The sequence below is a fragment of the Nerophis ophidion genome, linkage group LG03 (genome assembly GCF_033978795.1).
Source record: "Nerophis ophidion isolate RoL-2023_Sa linkage group LG03, RoL_Noph_v1.0, whole genome shotgun sequence".
Lineage (NCBI taxonomy): Eukaryota > Metazoa > Chordata > Actinopteri > Syngnathiformes > Syngnathidae > Nerophis > Nerophis ophidion.
In genome coordinates, this window is record NC_084613.1 from 60,429,972 (window position 1) to 60,451,784 (window position 21,813).

The following is a 21,813-nucleotide window of genomic DNA, read 5'->3' on the forward strand; positions in this document are numbered from 1 at the left end:
GACATAACACACAGTTTTAACAGTAACACTGTGTTTCAGTATTTATTTAAGTGATCCTTTGGCACACCACTAGCAGGAGCACGCGTACCACAATTTGAGATGAGGATTTTGCATATATACTGGCTCCCAAAATGGAGACACTCATTTACCTTCACGTTTATGGGATCCAACCCATGGCGTTTCATGATGTTGTTGACATGCTAAAGGTGCGCTGTGGTTTTGTGATGGTGATGCATATTGCAAGAAGTGTTTAAATATAGGAAATGTATTATAATAATATAACTACGATATGAATAAACAAACACTATATTTTTAAAATAATGCCAGCCGACACCAAAATGAGTCAATTAAATGTATTTTTATTAGCCCCTTAAAGGCCTACTGAAACCCACTACTACCGACCACGCAGTCTGATAGTTTATATATCAATGATGAAATATTAACATTGCAACACATGCCAATACGGCAGGTTTAGTTTACTAAATTGCAATTTTAAATTTCCCGCTAAGTGGTGTGTTGAAAACGTCGCGGAATGATGACGCGTGACGTCACCGGTTGTTCTTCATGTTCCTCATGTTCTTCCAGCTCCACTCACGGCTAAAAGTCGTCTGCTTTAATCGCATAATTACACAGTATTCTGAACATCTGTGTTGCTGAATCTTTTGCAATTTGTTCAATTATTAATGGAGAAGACAAAGAAGAAAGATGGAGGTGGGAAGAGGTGTATTGCAGCTGCCTTTTGCAACACAAACACAGCCGGTGTTTCCTTGTTTACATTCCCGAAGGGGAAGCTTTACTATGGAACAGAGCGGTCAAGCGAACATGGTTCCCGACCACATGTCAACCGGCAGGTTTCGGTGAGAAATTTGTGGTAATAAGTCGGCTCTTACCGTAGACATGAGCGGAGTTTGCGTCCTCCTGTAGCTGCGGACTGTCTTACTTCCTCCCACCGGAGACACTGGCGGTCACCACAACCGTAGCCATACCCTTCCGACTTTCAGGTACCATATAATCTCACTAAAACACTAGTAACACAATAAGCAGATAAGGGATTTTCCAGAATTATCCTAGTAAATGATTGTCTAATATATATATATATATATATATATATATATATATATATATATATATATATATATATATATATATATATATATATATATATATATATATATATATATATATATATATACATAAACACAGACACACTAAATCAGATGTGGCCTGCGGGCCTGATTGACAACCCTGACAACAACAATAACAACACTACTAATCATGGCAGACTTCATGAGATCCATCAAAGACTACTTTGGGACAAATGATGATTCAGAACCTTATATTATGGAGCCTGAATATAAAGAGGATGACCTACAAGTTTTAGAAGCTGAATAGTAAACAGTTCCAGCTTCAGTGAAACAAGCATCACGTACCAGTGTTGCCAAGTACAAGAAATACAAACTACGAACATAATATAACAACCACTTACTGTACAATGTCTGCTCTCACTCGGATGCCGACTGGTGGGATGTTTATACATTCCCCTTTAAATGGAGAATTAATCATAGTCCACCAGGTGCTAAAAAAAATACTTGAAAAAATGGCCAGCAGACAAACATGTATTTCTCGCATTGTCTAAATTGAATAAGATTACCAACTTCTCAGTTCATGAATATAATTCACATGGCTACAACCTTTTATCGTTCAGGTGAGAGGCATAATTTATAATCTAGATTTACCTTTCACCAGCTCAGTATGTCAATAGCTGCATAAGTTTGTTAGCTCTCAGTGATCATGACAACACTAAAAATAGTTTATCTGCGTTATACCGCTTACAATAACAATGTTGCTAATAATATTCAGGTCATGTGATACAAATGGATTATTGTTGGCGCTTTTTGGATGTCTTTTTTAAAGGGCTTTATGGGCAGAATTGTGTAGTCCCTTTTGCTTCATTGTTAGCCACCTCATACTTCCATCCATTCAGTTTCTACCGCTTATTCCCTTTTTGGGGTCGCGGGGGGCGCTGGTGCCTATCTCAGCTACAATCGGGCGGAAGGCAGTCTACACCCTGGACAAGTCGCCACCTCATCACTGGGCCAACACAGATAGACAGACAACATTCACACTCACATTCACAGACTAGGGCCAATTTAGTGTTGCCAATCAACCTATCCCCAGGTGCATGTCTTTAGAAGTGGGAGGAAGCTGGAGTACCCGGAGGGAACCCACGCGTTCGCGGGGAGAACATGCAAACTCCACACAGGAAGATCCCGAGCCTGGGATTGAACCCAGGACTACTCAGGACCTTCGTATTGTGAGGCAGACGCACTAACCCCTCTTCTACCGTGAAACCCACCTCATACTTGCTGTATATTATACATTACAATACAAAAAAAAACATATGTATTCCTCTCTTGCATAAGGATTGTGAATGATAGGCAAGATTCCAAAAATAAGAGCAGTTCCTTTTAACCGGGATATGTACTGAACTGAGATTATTGTACACCCGTAATGGTAGCTTGTGTTTTAAATGTATAAATTGCTTCCAAAAAGGTCAAATGATGAATGTGCACCTAATGAGTGACACTGGCAACAGAAGAGCGGGATAAGGTTATGCAACAGCACTTCTGCAATTGAAGTGCATTCTGGTCCAATATGAAAGTACTTTTCAGTCCACATAAAAGTGTATCACACTTAGTCCACTTTTCAGGGATTGAAGCAAATGTTAGAACATATGAATTATAATCCCTAAAGGCTAGAGGTACTTAGGGGTTACTGGGAATAAATATAGAGTTCTGATTAAATCCATGTTCTTCAAGAAATATGGAACATTTTAGTAAACGGTAAATGATGCCTTCACCAATGAGTATTGGACTGAAATGATCAAGGGCACACAATAAATGGACGATATTATTAGAGCACTGATGTAAAAGGAACATTGCTAATGGCACAACAGTTTGGTCATTTTTTGTTGACAGACTGCATTCGGCTTTCTGAATGTTGTGTGTCAGACTTTTTTTTTTTTACCTTCCTTTTCCAAGCAAAGGTACTCTTCGGTAACATTCTGAAAAAGGTATTCATAACACTTATAGACTAAAGTGCAGCAGTGCAAATGCAAAAAGAAATGGCCCTACAAACTCTGGTTCATCCTCTGCATGTGCTTATCTTTCTTTTTTTGCTATCTTTTTGAGCACATATCCACATACACATCCGTTGTTCTAGTTTTCTCTCAGGCAACATTAAAGTGAGAAGCTAAAATGACAAAACTTGCTCAGACCTAGAAAAAGTGAAGACTCTTACGGAACTTCTGTTCTTTTTTTCCCTACCACTGTTTACCTGTCAATCACAAACAGCAAAGTCCCGCCTTCACCTTGCACTCAGCCCTCAGAGCTTTCACTTCAGACAGATTCAGGAGAGGGCATGTTTGAGTCTGTCAGATAGTTTCAGAATTGTGATCACTGGATATAATAAGAATAGCATGTGTCATTGCCATGGCAACTACAGGTGGGTGATACTGCTAATCTTGGTATCGGTCAAGTAACTACAGATCCTCAAATAAAAGGTTTGGGGTGGGGGCTTGGTATTCGAAAGGGCTGCTGTCACTATCAGACGAATTTGCTCCCCTTTGGTTTCTGTTAGGTTGTTTTTTCTAATGGCTGATTCAGTTGCTGTGATCAAATCAACTGTAGGAACCTGCTATGGAGTCATGGCAAAGTTCAACTGTCTTAACAATAATTCTTTTTCTGGTTGTGTAAGATTTCTGCTGGACAAATTCTTTACACATCTATTCTTTGATTCATTATCAGTTCCTACTGTTTTGCCTCCAAATAAGTACTTCTAAGACAAACCATACAGTTAAGGTTTGATCAAGTGAATGCCCTGAGATTACAATGACCTGGACGAATGAGAACATCCATAGACATGTCCTTTCAACCGTTCCTAAAAGACTCTGCAATTTAGCCTTCAACCAATAACAGGAGTTAGACGCATTCTGGTCACAGATGCTCATTTGGTGCCATTTGTTAAAAATGAATGGAATGCTAACATGTGGGATTCCTAATATTTTGAGCTAATATTGGTCGATCCACAGCGGTCATTCTGCCACACAAAACCTCAATGCTGACAAGGGTAAACTCTACCTTAACTACTGTCGTTGGCATTGACAGTCGGATTTCTTATTTGCATCGAAAAAGTTGTTTTTCTGACTACAACAGGGTCTAATCATCCTTGCCCAGGCACAACTTCCTGTTGTTGGAGTATAAATATCTGGAGTTTTGGTGCTAGCCACTAGACTAGATTTGAGCAATCTAAGTCTATGAGCTTGAACTAATGAAGCCTACTTGGATGAGAAGCAAAACATCAGAATCAGAATCAGAATCAGAATCATTCATCCTAGCCTCTGGTGAGGGCGGTCGCATTCTCCGTTCCCACCTTCCCTGCTTGTCTCTTTGTCTTTGTCCTTGTCTGAACTTTTTAAAAGCCTCTTTCTTTGCGCTGTCCTCTAATCCAAATTTCAATATGAATATGATCAGCTGGACTCTTGACGCTATTGACACAGTCTTTCCGACAAGAAAAAGAGGTTCGGGGAAGCCTGGCTGCCCTGATGGAACCATCGCTGCGGGTTACGTGCGGGACTCCTGGAACTCATGGAGGATCATGTGCCTCTCAGCTCTTTCCATCGAGGACGTTGAAGACATCTACCTATTTGGAGCTGTGATCACGGGGCACTTGCTGATTGGGCTGGGCATTGCTCTGGTGTATCGACAAATTCGGAAGACGATGGCAGCCACTCAAGGGGCCCAACGGCTGTTCAACGCAATGGAAGGATTGGGTCGGGCTGTGGGAACACAGACTTGTGCAATTTCTGAGTTGAATCGCAAGATGGATCTCATCTTGGAAAAGTTTGCAGAGAAGGAATAATTAATTGGAACTAAAAGAGGTCCAGCATGGACAAGCAGAGAAGACAAGTCAATATTTTGTCTTCTCGAAGGAAAACAACTTTTTATCTACGATTCGGACTCCCTGAATGGCCTTGGCATGGAGCAGGCTGTTCTGAAGAAAATCTCCCGAAGACTTCTCAGAGATAGACGCTTTTGACCTTCCTTTTTGTCAACAACATCAGTAGCCGAACTTTATCGGCCTCAGCCATACAAAAACACTTCACCTCTCCCGAGTTAATTGGGCATACGCACACACATGACCCCGACCCTTAAATCAACACCCTCAGCAATGCTTATCTCCATGGGGTTGTGAAATGGCCGAGCGGCGCTACAGAGCGAACAGCGGGCCTGCGAAAAACCCACCCCTCCCTCTGTTGCAAGTTGGTGTGATATATATATGTTTAATGTGTGCCATGCTATGTGAGGTTTTTTCCTTGGACTCAGACTAGAGCTCTGCTGAGGGTCTAGCCTTGGACTGATATTTTTTTACTCCCCCCTCCCCCTTTCCTAATGTCACCCTTTTCTTATCTTTTTAAGGAGCGCTGTAACCGGCTGATCCGTCTGCGGTCTCGTCTTGTCCCCCCCTGTAACGTATGTCTGCTCTTAGCGGGACTGTGCCGAAAATGTAATTTCAGTTCTGATGTGTCTTGTACATGTTGGAACGGACAAATAAAAATGATTTTGATTCTGATTCTGATTCTAACAGATGTTTGTGTAGTGCTTTGGAAAACTTTGCAGCACAATGGATATGTCAAATAATATGTAATGCAAAACAGGATGTTTTCATGCCAAAAGTGCTGCAAAGCAAACAAAGATGACTTTTTCTAAGATGACTACCAAAATGTTTAGTTTAAAGTCAACTGAAGGATAATAGAAACATTTATAATCTTACTGGCAGAAAGGTTTTTGGTTAAAAATGACAAAGTCATGTAATCTTGCATTCATAAATTGCATAAATTGTGTTTTTTCTTAGTGAAATAACATCAGATAATTGGTTCACTGTTTACTGTCACTGAGAAGGTGAAGCTGTTTCATAGATTTCCAATGAGTATTAAACAGAGAAAAATTAAAGCCTTAAATTATCTTTGCAGTGGAAATTCAATAACTGATCAGCCTTATTTTACACAACTGACAACAAATCGTAAAACTTTCAGTTGTTGCCTGGAGTGATTAATGAAAAATCAATAAGAGTAGAAACAATACGGAGGAATAGAAGATGGAAGGAAACTTGTGCTTCTGGTTGAAAGCACTAAGCAGAAGGAAATACTGTAGACGTTCACCCCGCAGCACATGCAGCGAGTGAACTTGTCCAAAACATGGCGCCATAGAACAAACAATTACACACTTTTTCAGTGTCTATTAAAAACATTTTTTTTTAATTCAAAACAGTGTGGCCGTAGGCAAAAAAAATCCGTAAATTAGCCGCACTGTTCTATAAGCTCCAGGTTTTAAAGCGTCTGGATAAAAGTTGTGGTTTATAGTCCAGAATTTACGGTATGTATGACGTCTTTAACTATGTATGTTCTTTCTTTCTGTCCACAGTCCAAAGCCACGCTGAATAAGATCTGCCTGGAACAAAGCAGCCCGATTTTAAATAAAAGTCAAGTTAAGGGTGGAGGCGGAGGCGGGGGCGGGGCTACATATGTGTTTAAGGTAAGAAAAGGTCCTGGTATAGAAAAATGTAATTACTCTTAGTCTAATTTTGTATTCTAGTAGTAAACAGAGTTATGGACATTTTAGTCGGCTGTTGGGAACAGCAATGAACACCGTCAATGATTGTGAAATAATAATGAATAAATGACGCAGGTGGACAACGGCCTCCACGTACCCCTCATCATTGCTGCTGGTGGAGGCGGCCGAGGTTACAGCAGCCGATCAGAGAGCCAGCTGGAACAGATGGACTATGAGCTCAGTCAACCGGGTCGCAATGGGAAGTCACATGCTGCAGGTATGGAACTTTAGGCACAATCCAGTTAAAGATCATCATGCCCGGTTTTGAATGACAATGTTGAATATCAACTCCCCATATTTTGTAGTTCTAGTTTGCAGTAGTGCAGAACTGCATTGCCTCGTACTGAGAGCTGTATCAAAACCAACTGTATACAACCATTTAAATTGTCCAAATACTTCTGGACATAATAGTATATTTTGTTTACATTGCTTAGTTAAAAAATGAGATACACTTCCCGGAATTGTGTCCTAAGATTACACCAGGATGTGTATACCATGTGCTGACTGTGTACAATTGTACAGTAGCAAAGGGCCCCATTCCTGGAATGGATCTCGCATGAGAGGAAGGTGGGTGGTGCATCATTTTGCAATGAAGTCTGCTGAAAATGATGGAAAGCGCCACTCTACTTAACAACTGACGCTGTGGTCAAATATGGAATTGCCACAAAACACAAATAAGATATTCATCACTCTACTGCCATCTGGCGGCTGAAGTGGATAGTGCTCCCCTCCTCCCCAAATCGTCACGTTACATAGGTCAGGTAAACCGCGCCAAATGGGGCCATATGAGTACTCTTCCTACTGTAGTCAACATGTATAGTGCTTTTCTGTGTCTCAGTGGTTACTGATAGTTTGTTCACATCCTGTGTTCAACATGTATAAAATTACTATTCTCGTATCAGGAAATAAAGGATAAAGAATGTGTATGAGAACAAGATTGGTTGTCACCATACTTGCCAACCCTCCCGGATTTTCCGGAAGACTCCCGAAATTCAGCGCCTCTCCCGAAAACCTCCTGGGACAAATTTTCTCCCAAAAATCTCTCGAAATTCAGTTCGGAGCTGGAGGCCACGCCTCCTCCAGCTCGATGCTGTTTTCCCGTCCGCTTTCCCGCAGCATGTCTGCCCAATGATGTTATAACTGTAGAAAGATGGAGGGCGAGTTCTTGGTTTCTTATGTGTGTTTATTGTTAGGCAGTTTCATTAACATCCTCCCAGCGCGCCAAGAACACACAACAACAGCAATCCGTTTTCGTCTACCGTAAAGCAGTTTGTCTGCCATAAACAGCATTGATTTATTGATTGAAACTTTTATTAGTAGATTGCACAGTTCAGTACATATTCCGTACAATTGACCACTAAATGGTAACACCCAAATAAGTTTTTCAACTTGTTTAAGTCGGGGTCCACGTTAATCAATTCATGGTAATGTTTGACTCTTAAACAGGACAATACTGCCATTTACTTTACATGCATATGGTTAGAAAAACAAGGATGGACAATATTACCCTTAACTCAACAATGAGTTGATGAGTGTTATGTGTGTGTGAATGTGTAAATAAATTAACAATGAAATTCAAATATTTCTTTATATATATATATATGTATATATATATATATATATATATATATATATATATATATATATATATATATATATATATATAGAATTCACTGAAAGTCAAGTATTTCTGAGATATATATATATATATATAAATGATAAATGGGTTGTACTTGTATAGCGCTTTTCTACCTTCAAGGTACTCAAAGCGCTTTGACACTACTTCCACATTTACCCATTCACACACACATTCACACACTGATGGAGGGAGCTGCCATGCAAGGCGCCAACCAGCACCCATCAGGAGCAAGGGTGAAGTGTGTTGCTCAGGACACAACGGACGTGACGAGGTTGGTTCTAGGTGGGATTTGAACCAGTGACCCTCGGGTTGCGCACGGCCACTCCTCCACTGCGCCACGCCGTATGTATATACATATATATATATATATATATATATATATATATATATACATAAATGAAATACTCCACCCCTCTTAACCACGCCCCCAACCACGCTCCCCACCCCCCACCCCCCACCTCCCGAAATCAGAGGTCTCAAGGTTGGCAAGTATGGTTGTCAAACTCATTGTATCTCACCTCCAAAAAGTGCTCTCTCTTAAATTTGGATACGGAAATTCAAGATAAGATCTGGGTAAGGATAATAAAGATCAGAACTCACCTACATAGTCTTCTTTGGATTTAGACAGGTGAAGTAAAACACAGCCGCGACGTGGAAGTACTTCATCACATCCTGGGTAATTCCTCTAAATTAGAACTTTTTTAGTTCAGTTCAAACCACCAGTGGGCATGTTTTTCTGCAAAACCTTTTTCAAGAAATTAAAGCTACGACCAATAAATGTGATGTTAGCATTCCGTGTTGTTAGCAATGCGTGTCCTGTGTTGTCATTCCACATTGCTCAATGTCAAATATAGCCTAAAGGTTGCAAACTTTAATTAGTCCTTTTTTACAATAGCTTGAAACAGTAGAAAATATAGAGTTAAAAGTGTGACAACCTGTTTCTCCCCTAATAATAAAGTCAATAAAACTTTTTTTTTTTTATTTGTAGCTTAATTAATCAGTGAACGTTTACCTATATAATGGCAAAGTGAAATTTTTCTGAACTGTTTAAAAACCTCAAGCTTTTGAGATTCACTTGTCCTCCCTCACACACACACACACACACACACACACACACACAACTATGACTCACTGTGCATTACGTTTTAATATTTAACATACTGTTTGTTGCATCTGATGACAGGTGGAGGTGGAGGATGGAATTACGGCACTCCTGTCAGTCAGGGTGGCAGACCTCTGCTGCTGGGAGGGCAGGGAGGACAGGCCTGTCAAAAATTCTGGCAGACACGAGGCGGCTTTGGAGGGGGTGGCGGTGGATGTATGGCAGGAGGTGGTGGTGGAGGCTACAGAGGTCAGTTAAAGAGACCTTACATCCTGGTATATTACTACGCATTTTCCATTAAAACTGAATGAATCTTATTCCTGCCAATTGTAAAACATGAAAATATTTTATCTATCTATCCATTTTCTACTGCTTGTCTTGTTCGGGGTCGCGGGGGTTGCTGGGGGTGGAGCCAGCATTCGGGCGGAAGGCGAGATACACCCTGGACAAGTGTCCACCTCATCACAGGGCCAACACAGATAGACAGACAACATTCACACTCACATTCATACACTAAGGCCAATTTAGTGTTGCCAATCAACCTATCCATCCATCCATCCATTTCCTACCGCGTGTCCCTTTATGGGTCGGGGGGGTGCTGGAGCCTGTCTCAGCTGCAGACGGGCGGAAGGCGGCGTACACCATGGACAAGTCGCCACCTCATCGCAGGGCCAACACACATAGACAACATTCACACACTAGGGCCAATTTAGTGTTGCCAATCAACCTATAACATGAAAATATTATTGTGTGTAATTGTGCCGCTTAATAACCAGATGGCGCCAGAAACCATGAGCATAATTATTAGAGCTTTGATGAATGAACTATACTGCCATTAAACTGCTAAAATTCAATAAAAATCATCTCAGAGAGTTAAATATTACATGGCATACATTCCGGTATATAAAAGATGTGTATGAACACAATAAATTTAACCAAGTCCCGCCTACTTTTGCTCACATTCTAGCTCAGCAGACACTGTATAAAAAGTATTTGTTGTCCACATGTCCACTGCATCAAAATCAATGTTTTCCAAATGACCTAGTGAAGGCTGTAATTACCCAACCTCAAATATTTCTGTGAAAGTCGTTCCCTATCCATTCCATGGATACCACGTCATAGGAGCAAGGCGTGCCATTTTAACCAAGTTTTAATCAACATGCGATGCCGAGAACAATCTTTTCAGTACAGTCTTTATAAAATGTCTTTCTCTCCAGTTTCTCCCACACCTCTCTCCTCCGCTGGCCGCTCACTGTTAAAGACAACAGTTACCTACTCAGTGGCCTAGTGGTTAGAGTGTCCGCCCCGAGATCGGTAGGTCGTGAGTTCAAATCCCAGCCGAGTCATACCTAAGACTATAAAAATGGGACCCATTACCTCCCTGCTTGGCACTCAGCATTAAGAGTTGGAATTGGGGGTTAAATCACCATAAATGATTCCCGAGCGCGGCACCGCTGCTGCCCACTGCTCCCCTCACCTCCCAGGGGGTGATGAAGGGTGATGGGTAAAATGCAGAGAATAATTTCACCACATCTAGTATGTGTGTGACAATCATTGGTACTTTAACTTTAACAACAGCTGATTAGATTAACACGTACCACCTGTAAAATCTAATCAACTGCCAGCTGTGTTTCGCCATCCCGCACATGCCTCCCCCCCTAGTCGATGGTGCTCCGCCCTCAACACCATTGACAGAGGCGGTAACCTTTGCTCCTGCAGCACACTTATCACACTCTCCCTCCACAATTTCCCTCTGCAACTTATTTTAAGAAATATGGCTTAATTTGAATGTTATAAAGAAAACTGTATATTTTTTTTAAAAGTTAATTAAACATAAAAGAAACGAAAATAATAAAACAATTTTGTCAATAGATAGATATGAAGTTGTTAAATTATTTAAATCTAAAGAAAAAATAAAATAAGTATTTAAATGCTGACGTTTTGTTGCGTTCGTGTCGCATAGCCACGAGGGTCGGGTTTCCCAGGATGCAAAAAAACAAAAAGGAAGCCGTGTGAAGGTAAGAAAAAGTCTCTTTTACTCCTTAAGCAAGGTGACAACGTTGAAAAACAAAGGAGACCGTGCCGCTTAAAAAAAAGCAGACATTGAAGCTAAAGCTTTACTTGTCACAACAAGAGAAAAACAAACACAAGCTGACGCATGAGGCGAACAATGGTTCGGCGCCCATTAAAAGGCGAGGCAGGTATAAATGGGCAGCGTGATTAGCTTTGAAACAGGTGGAAGCACTAATCATTAACTGGCGACAGGTGTGAGGGAAGGCGTTCGAGAAGGGGAAACCAAAATACAAAAGTAGACATGAGCTGACGTTACAGGCCATGACACCTTCATGAGCTGGTCCCTCCTGGGTGCTAAGAGTTAGTGTATATAGTCAATCTTGAGGTTGCAGATGGGTTACCTTGAAAAGCTTTCATGAAAAAAAAAATTGCATCATTATTAATACTACCACAAATGCATTACCTATTAAATGTGTTTTCAGGCGGTAACACCTCATTAAACGACAACCCTAAACATGACGGTGATGATGGTACTTCCCTCTTCGGTCCAGCAGGAGAGCCCTACCTGTACCCTCTCAAAGGTAATGGTAAAATATTTCACAATGCATTCAAATACATATGTGACAGTAGGCGTGGCCTGCGGGCCTGCAGCGAAGCGGGGTGTGCCAGGACCGGCCTCGAAGTCAGCAACAGGTGTGTAGATGGCCCAGGTGGGCCTTATTATCTAATCACCTGTCGCTCTGTTTAAGCAGCAGCCAGGAGAAGAGACGTTGTTGGAGCTGAGGCGAGAGGGCGAGAGAGACACTTTGTGCTAAAAAGCAAAAAGATGGCCAATAAACCAATGTTGCATCCTGAAGAAAAAAAAATATTGTGGAGGTTGCCCTCCAGTGGGTCCTCCAGGCCACCAAGCATCCACACGAGAGCCCGGGTTTCAGGATGCAACATTGGTTTACTTGCCATCATTTTGCTTTTCAGCACAAAGTGTCTCTCTCGCCCCAGCTCCAACAACGTCTCTTCTCAAGGCTGCTGCTTAAACAGAGCGACAGTAGATAAGATAATAAGGCCCATCCGGGCCATCTAAGCACCTGTCGCTGACTTTGAGGCCGGTCCTGGCACACCCCGCTTTGCTGCAGGCCCGCAGGCCACGCCCCCCTCCACATCATATTGATACTTTGAAGCGTTTGTACAGCGAGAAGAAACTGTACAACTGAGCTTGATTTCATTTGACAGCATCAAACCAGGGCGTTTGCAAGGAGTCCTGAAAATTTGTGTGTATTTCCGTGCCATTTTTTCCTTCCAAGAATAACAAAAGACAGGAAACACAGATTAATGAAAAGACCCCTTGGGTAAATTGTTGTTATATTTGTTTTGTAAAAGGAGACAGGCGACAATGTTGTGACAATGACATGACAAGAGGAAGTAAAAGAACTGTCCCCTGTTTGTTCATGTATCTCAACTCTGAAGATAAAGTGGGAAGAAGACATTGAAGTAGTGCTGCATTAGGTAGGGAGAGAGCCCTTGTAAAAGCTTATTAGTAGTCATTAATTGGTTCTCGACAATACTTTCTGTTCTCCGATAAAAAAAATTACTTTATTTTATTAATAATGGAAATGATGATTTTTGTTTTCCCTGTCACTTCACTTTTTGTGGAGTGTTGCCGATCGTTCACAATCTTATTAAGAGACAAAAAGACAAACGTTTTGTTTTGATGGTTTTTTTGGCATTTTAATCTGTAAAAATCGGCCCGTTCTTGATGACTGGCAGAGCAGTTTATGGGAGCAATCCATTATGTGCTAAATCACAATGTGATTGCTAAATGCAGGCTGGAGCGTCGGAGGACAGACGGATGGTCAAGGGGAGGAGCGCGGCATCGTGGTCGGTAGGCAGGCGTGAAGCTGATGTCCAGGGAGGCAAGGGGAAATCCACAGGGGGGTGTCCAAGATGACGAGACACACAATTTGACAACAAGGAAGGACGACGGGGAGCTGGAGAACGACACAACACAAGAGACGATAAGCACGACGGGGAGGGAGCACAAGGAGAGAGAATAAACATGCAGGAGAGCTGGAGACGTGTCGGCTTACTGTATAGAGTACGTGAAGCTACGTTCTGGCGTCGGATCTCAGGTTGCGCTGGGTTATGAAGGCTGATCGCTCATCACGGACAGGTGTGTTGATTGCCGAGTGCTTGCAGCTCCGCGGAAGCGCGCTCGCAGCGGAGAGAGAGCGCCTGTGGGCGTGGTCCGCGGCGCGCTCGTCAGGGCACGCAATAGAGGGAGAAGCAGCTGAAGTTTTACCCATAACAGGATTGTCTTAAAAAGGACATATTGTAGTGAGCAGACAGAGCGTACACTATTTGTGTGTACTGCTTTCCAGTGTGGCATAGTTATATTTCCAGTTCTGTGGGCAACATCACATTTTTCCTCCTTACCATTGCTGTGGTGTCATTTGCAATAGTCTCACACAGAACTGTGAAGTTAGAGCATATACAGTGGGGCAAAAAAGTATTTAGTCAGCCACCGATTGTGCAAGTTCTCCCGCTTAAAATGATGACAGAGGTCTATAATTTTCATCAAAGGTACACTTCAACTGTGAGGGACAGAATGTGAAAAAAAAAATCCAGGAATTCACATTGTAGGAATTTTGAAGAATTTATTTGTAAATTATGGTGGAAAATAAGTATTTGGTCAATCATTCAAAGCTCTCACTGATGGAAGGAGGTTTTGGCTCAAAATCTCACGATACATGGCCCCATTCATTCTTTCCTTAACACGGATCAATCGTCCTGTCCCCTTAGCAGAAAAACAGCCCCAAAGCATGATGTTTCCAACCCCATGCTTCACAGTAGGTTTGGTGTTCTTGGGATGCAACTCAGTATTATTCTTCCTCCAAACACGACGAGTTGAGTTCATACCAAATAATTTATATTTTGGTTTCATCTGACCACATGACATTCTCCCAATCCTCTGCTGTATCATCCATGTATCCATTTTGGTATAAACTCAACTCGTCGTGTTTGGAGGAAGAAGAATACTGAGTTGCATCAAGTTATAATGCGCACCGTCAATTTTTGAGACAATTATAGGATTTTAAGTTTGCCTTACAGTCCGAAAAATACGTAAAATTTACTGTAATTAACTGTAAATTCATAACTGTGAAGTTGCAGCACATAGTTGTATTTTTATTGTAAACAGTTGTAAAATCTTAAGTGTGAAGTCATAGAATATACTGCAGTTGTGAATGTATTATAAATAACTGTAAAAAATCACAACTGTAAAGTTGCAGCATATTGTTAAAATGTTATTGTAATTTACTGGAAAATCACAGCTCTAAAAATGACTGTAAATATATTTCACAGTAAATTACGATAAATGTTACTGTGAAAGTAATGCAATTATTAGCCAATAATTTGTTGTAAATTTACATTGACATTTCTTACATTGTAGATATAAAACAACATTAGTCAACCAGGCCACTGTATAGTACTATAGCGTGTGATTTGTGAGGATCAAGACATTTGCAATACACCATGGAATCATTTCTATTGTTTCTCAGTTAAATATGTATTTGCACTCATAATCCTAATAAGGAAATGATGAAGGGGAAACAGCTTCTTGAGATAAATGTGATTGTGTTGCAATACTAAAGAGTACACGCTTTTGGCAAACAGCACAATAATAAATTCATTGTGGAGCCATTTGTCTCCACTTGGTTGTGGCTGATATCTAAGAGGACCTAAATAGGGTAGTGTTTGCTCGCCTTTAGCAGCTGGGAGTTGCTTTGCAGGGCACAGAGTGTGACTGGATATGGTCCTTGCCAAAGGCTACATCAGTTTACCGCATTTATAAACACATCGACTGTCATCACCGTGAGTATGAATCTGCAAGAGCTCTCATCAGATTTACATTTTATTGCTGTTAACTGCAGTACTGCACTGAGGCAAACTGCAGAATACATGTAGTATGGTGTTGGTGGCAAAGAAGCGTGTTGTCAGACGTGCAAAATGTAAAACAAGTCTCATTTGCATGTGTGAGTACCAGATTTTCCAAACAATAGTGCACACCGATATATACAAGCCGCACCTTCTAAATATTAGAAGAAACAATTTTTTTTTTAATTATCCGCACCGGACTATAAGCCACATATATATACGAAGTGAAATTAGTTATTGACACATAAATATTTTGTAAACGTTTATTTGAATACCTTAATTGTTTCCAAAGAGTGCCTATAACAAGACAGTAAAACGGCTGATCAAACAAAACAGAAGTCATCCTTATGCACCCACGAGTTGGGGAATATAGCGGAAGCTAGCTCTCCAATCAGCTAAACAGACTCAATAAATCCAGGGTTGGGTTACAAGACTGAAACAATACAAAAATAATGCCATTGTAAGTAAATGATACCAACACAGACACTTGTAAATGTGTTAGCAAATTAGCTGATGCTAAAGACACAAGCTTGATTACATTATGATAGCACGTATAAATATGTATGAAAATACTCCTACAGACATCACACGTGGGATGTTTAGTAAACATTAATTGTTTTAGCTATATTGTAAAACTTACAAACATTCCTTGGAGTGATGAATGAAGAATGGGGACGGAGTGGCTCCGGTGGCAGAGGGGCCATGCCAGCATTCAGGGTTTTAGGTTTGATCCCATCTTAGTCCTTGGGCAAGACACTTTACCCTGGCTCCTGATGGATTGTGGTTAGTGCCTTGCATGACAGTTCCCGCCATCTGTGTGTGAATGGGTGAATGTGGAAATAGTGTCAAAGCGGTTTGAGTACCTTGAAGTTAGAAAAGCGCTATACAAGTATAATGTATTTACTATTTACATAATCCATACATGTAGAAACGCTATTGATGACGAGAAGACGGAACCACACTTAAAAGCACTAAACAGAAGGAAATACTGCAGTCCAGGGGTGCCCAAAATGAGGCATGTCCATTGTGTCCTTGAGCAAGACACTTCACCCTTGCTCCTGATGGGTGCTGGTTAGCGCCTTGCATGGTAGCTCCCTCCATCAGTGTGTGAATGTGTGTGTGAGATGGGTAAATGTGGAAGTAATGTCAATGCTCTTTGAGTACCTCGAAGGTAGAAAAGCACTATACAAGTACAACCCATTTATCATACAAGCCTAATTCGGCCCACCAAGTCATTTTGTTTGACCGGCCAAAGGTTGGCTTACCAGAATTTAAGACATATTCTGCAGAGGACCAATATCAGCACACCCAGTGTGTGTGTGACGATCGTTGGAACTTTAACTTTTAACTTTTAAATAGCGGTCCTTGGACAGTAACAATAACAAGAATCCATCAGTTCAGCATCGATACTACAGTGATTATATCAATATTTTTTATTAAAACAAAGTCCTTTTTTGTTATAGTTATATAAGGTTGCAATACATATCATCTTATAGAATTTTTGGCCAATGTCACTCATCCTTACTGTTACGTATTCAAAATTATATTTAAATGGCTACGTATTATTTCAGAAACACAAAGGATTTGTTGTAGTATTTTAAGGAAAATTAAAAAAAACATTATTCACTGAAACAAATTGTACATTTAGGTCAGTGGTTCTCAAATGGGGGTACGCGTACCCCTGGGGGTACTTGAAGGTATGCCAAAGGGTACGTGAGATTTTTTTTAAATATTCTAAAAATAGCAACAATTCAAAAATCCTTTTTAAATATTTTTATTGAATAATACTTCAACAAAATATGCATTTAAGTTCATAAACTGTGAAACTAAAAATGCAACAATGCAATATTCAGTGTTGACACCTAGATTTTTTGTGGACATGTTCCATAAATATTGATGTTAAAGATTTCTTTTTTGTGAAGAAATGTTTAGAATTAAATTCATAAATCCAGATTAATCTATTTTACAATCCCCAAAGAGGGCACTTTAAGTTGATGATTACTTCAATGTATAGAAATCCCTGTTTATAATTGAATCACTTGTTTATTTTTCAACAAGTTTTTAGTTATTTTTATATCTCCATCCATCCATCCATTTCAACCGCTTATTCCCTTTTGGGGTCGCGCGGGGCGCTGGCACCGATCTCAGCTACAATCGGGCGGAAGGCGGTGTACACCCTGGACAAGTCGCCACCTCTTCGCAGTGCAAAGATTGTATCTTTTTTTCCAAATAGTTCAAGAAAGACCACTACAAATGAGCAATATTTTGCACGGTTACACAATTTATAAATCAGAAACTGATGACATAGTGCTGTATTTTACTTCTTTATCTCTTTTTTTCAACCAAAAATGCTTTGCTCTGATTAGGGGGTACTTGAATTAAAAACATGTTCACAGGGGGTACATCACTGAAAAAAGGTTGAGAACCACTGATTTAGGTCATATATACTGTATGTCTTGACTCCTCAGAGCCAGCGTCTTCTGCAGTGGACATTTGTGTTTTGCATGACAGGGATATTTTTTTACCAAAATGTGTATGTGAACGGCTTCCTGCCGCCATCGTGTGGGTTGCATGGATCATTAACGGAGGACATCGCTTCGCAAAGTTTTGACTCTTTATTTTGCAATAAAAGTCGCTCGCAGTGTCAGTCGGTCGCTCTTTCAGTGCCTCCTTCTCTGCTCACGCCGGTCACCTTTTCAGTCGCCCGTCTTCCTGTGCTGGTCTTTGTCGCTCCGTGGCTCTCCGTGGTTCTCGCTCGTCTGGCCTTTCGTCTCTTTCCTTCTCCTTCTGCCCCGATTGCTCCTCTTTCTCCCCTTTCATACATCAAGAGGAGATGCACCGATTGAGAGCAGGTGTGTGTATTACGCACCTGGTTCCGATCGCTGCAGCGCCGCTCCAGGCGCGCCCCGCCTCTCCGTTCCGCTGCATACTCCGCCTCCTGGCCGCCATCTTGAGTAGGACCACGGTTTGTCCTACCCTGCTGTCGGCCCATCGGCTCCGCCTCTCCACAGTGTAACTCTGACCAAAGAAATAGACAAAAAACCAATGTACACTGCAGAAAACACTGTTTTTTAGGATTTCAAAAATACAAAAACAACTACAATTATTGTACACCTTTACAAAAAATGTTGGTATAGGTTTTACTTATGTGTAAATGTATGTATGTTTACATGTAGTCATGGCACTGCTGAGGTGTGCAAAGTGCCAAAAATCACTGTGAGCTTCCAATATAGCTGTTTAAGAAGTTAAGAGCTGTTGGAATGAGAAAATGAGCTTCAAAAGGTGTCTCGAGTCCAGGATAAAGTTGTTCTTGCAGCATGCAGGTCTTCAAGAGTGGGTGGTATTGTGGTGTTGATGATCCTTTCACTAGCGGTCCTTACTGTTGGTTGGATTCTGGTTTTGTCCTTTTTTGTAGCAGCACCCAACCAGTCTGTGATGGATGATCACAGAAGTGTAAGAAAGCTGCCTCATCAGCTCCTGTGTTAAGTCCTGCTTCCTCAGCGGCTGCATGAAATATATCCTCTGCTGGGCTTTTTTAAGGATGGAGTTGATGTTAACCTCTCACCTCAGATCGAGAGAGTTTATGGATCCCAAGAAGTTGAAGGTCTTTGACAAATGACACAGGGCAGTTGGACAGGGTGAGGTGCAGCTGTGGCAAAACGTGTTTTTTCTGAAATACAAACTCATCTCTTCAGTCTTGAACGTGTTCACCTCCTGGTTGTGCTAGTTGTACTAGAGCAGGGGTTTTTAACCTTTTTGACCTCAGGGCCCAACTTTTCCACCACAGAGGAGCCTGGGGCCCAATCCAGTATTAACACTGTATTATTAATCTTACTCTGGATTTTTATTGTATTTAATAATTACATTTAACCTACTTACAGTTTGCAACCTCAACAAATGATATGAAACCATGTGTTAATCACAAAGATGATTTTTCTTTAACACATAAACCGTAGGTTAGGTTGATTATAAAAATAAGTACTGTACTAACCAAATATACTGCATAAGAAGGGGTAATAAATGGCTGATGAAAAATACATTTTAATTTACAATTATGTTGTGCCAAAATAAATGTACTAAATTAATAATAGATATTTTTTTTAACTAAACTAATTGTCAAGCTCAAATGAAAATACAGCTTCAACACTTTAGTCATAATTTTTGCGCTATGACTTTAGTTCCAGACTTATTCTGTTTGCTTGAGATTGTCATTACTGCCACAAGTGGTTTAAAAATGTGTTAAAACTCAGTACTGCTGCAGCCCCAGCTGAAAAACAGATTCGTTATGGCTGCCCTCGTGACATTAGGCCACAAACGACAACAAAAGAGGAGAAATATAATATTACAGAAAAATGTAATTCAAAACATTTGTACGCACGTATAACACTTAAGACATTCAGTATATCAGTATGTGGAATTCAATTATAGAATGGATTAGGCAAATAAACCAAACAATGTACTAATATGATTCAATTGAAGAAACTGAACGCACAGAAGAAGAACCATGATAAACATTCTGAATTTATTTCATTCATCCATCCATTCATTTTCTAGATAATCTTATTTATATCAACATATGTAAAATAACTTACTTCAATAATTTGTATTTATTTATTTATTTTTAATGTTATTACTTAGGTAGTATGTTTTAAATAAATTGAGAACAAGAAGTGAACAAAAGTGTTAGTAACTGCTATGTAAAGTAAAAGGGGTAGTATTAAACAGTTCTGCTTCTTCCTACTCCTTTTCAAACATGTTGAATAGAGAAACTTGAAATTGTGATGGATCATGTTGTATGCATGCACGTTCAAATAAACTCAAACTCAAACTCCACTTTCTGTCGATATCTAGACTCATCACCATCTTTGAAAATGCAGTTGAATGCATTGAGGTGCGGTAGTGTGTATAGTGAGATGGCATTCCAAATTATACTAATATTGGAGCCTTGCAGTGTTGGTATATGCAGCATTAGTAAACACTGATATTAATAAAAAAAAAATTCAACACGAATCATAAATACTTTATTTATTTTTTCCGATTTACTCTTTAAATTGAAGTGGAAATGTTTTGACGACACATATTGGTCCCAAAAATTTGTTTGGTTAAGTTCACTATGCGTTAAGTCGAATAAAGCGGACAAGTTTGATACTGCACACTTTCTAATACACTTCCGCCTTGGAGACTTTGTAAGTAATATGCAGCTATAATTATTTGATACTTGGTTATATTGATGCCTGTTGTGTTTAGACTGCAATATTGTCACCTATTATGTATGTCTAGCTTGTGTGCTATTGTGTGCTTAGCTGTTGTGTAGCAGCTAGCTCCAAATAGCCCATAGCCTGCCATGTTTACCGTTTGTAAATGACTTCACAAAAAGAAAAGAAACGACCAACTTTGCGTGTTAATTGAAGGACATTTAGATGTTAACTGGATGTCCAGATTTGCACTGGTATTGATTGATTGATTGATTGATACTTTTATTAGTAGATTGCACAGTTCAGTACATATTCCGTACAATTGACCACTAAATGGTAACACCCGAATAAGTTTTTCAACTTGTTTAAGTCGGGGTCCACGTGAATCAATTCATGGTAAACACGCTGCAGGACCGCTTGTATCTGAGATTTTAGATACAGGCCAATATCATCTGACGGTTGATTTATTTATTTATTTTTGACCGATATTCGATATCAATATTACATCAAAACACCCCTAGTTGATAGTACATGTGGATGAGGTCTTTTTTTCCCCCCACCAAATGCAACACAATCTGTGCTCCAACATGGCTTACTTTTTGTGTCAGCAATGGAGAGCGACGGAGAGGTGGTCATCAGTCCAGTGCGGAACTGCAGTCACTGCCAGAGTCGCGAATGCCACGAGATAAAGGGAGACATCGTCTGCTACTGTGACGATGACCTCATCCTGGCACCAGATGGCGTGTCCTGCATCAACTCTACAGGTATTTTATACATCGTCTCACTTTGTCCCAACATGGTGCAGTTGTAATTGATTGAGCTAAATGTAATTGTAAATGGACTGTGACTCAGTGAATAAGAACATTAATTCATCTGCAAAAGTAATTATGCCCTGAAAGTATTTTGTTTCATCTTGGTAAATTAATTTATTATCCGTAACAAAATGACCAATCCTTACTGGGAATTATTGCAAAGTACTTAATGGTTTTGGTACTGTTCAGTGCATTCGGAAAATATTCACAGCGCTTTCCTTTATCCACATTTTGTTATGTCACAGCCTTATTCCAAAATGGAATAAATTCATTTTTGTTCTTAAAATTCTACACACAATAATGTTAAAGTTAGATCAGTGGCCTCTGACGCCAAATGTGTTTGTTAAAGTTAAAGTACCAATGATTGTCACACACACACTAGGTGTGGCGAAATTGGTCCTCTGCATTTGACCCATCCCCTTGTTCACCCCCTGGGAGGTGAGGGGAGCAG

General features: G+C 40.3%; 1 protein-coding gene across 1 annotated transcript in view; it reads left to right on the plus strand.

The window, feature by feature from the left end:
• Positions 1-21,813, plus strand: part of alk (ALK receptor tyrosine kinase) — a 924,960-nt gene that overhangs the window by 836,143 nt on the left and 67,004 nt on the right. Inside the window, exons 14-18 of the mRNA XM_061895727.1 lie at positions 6,483-6,593; positions 6,747-6,888; positions 9,494-9,661; positions 11,908-12,006; positions 21,159-21,314. Of these exons, the coding sequence (XP_061751711.1) occupies positions 6,483-6,593; positions 6,747-6,888; positions 9,494-9,661; positions 11,908-12,006; positions 21,159-21,314 (676 nt within the window). The remainder of the gene's footprint in view (positions 1-6,482; positions 6,594-6,746; positions 6,889-9,493; positions 9,662-11,907; positions 12,007-21,158; positions 21,315-21,813) is intronic.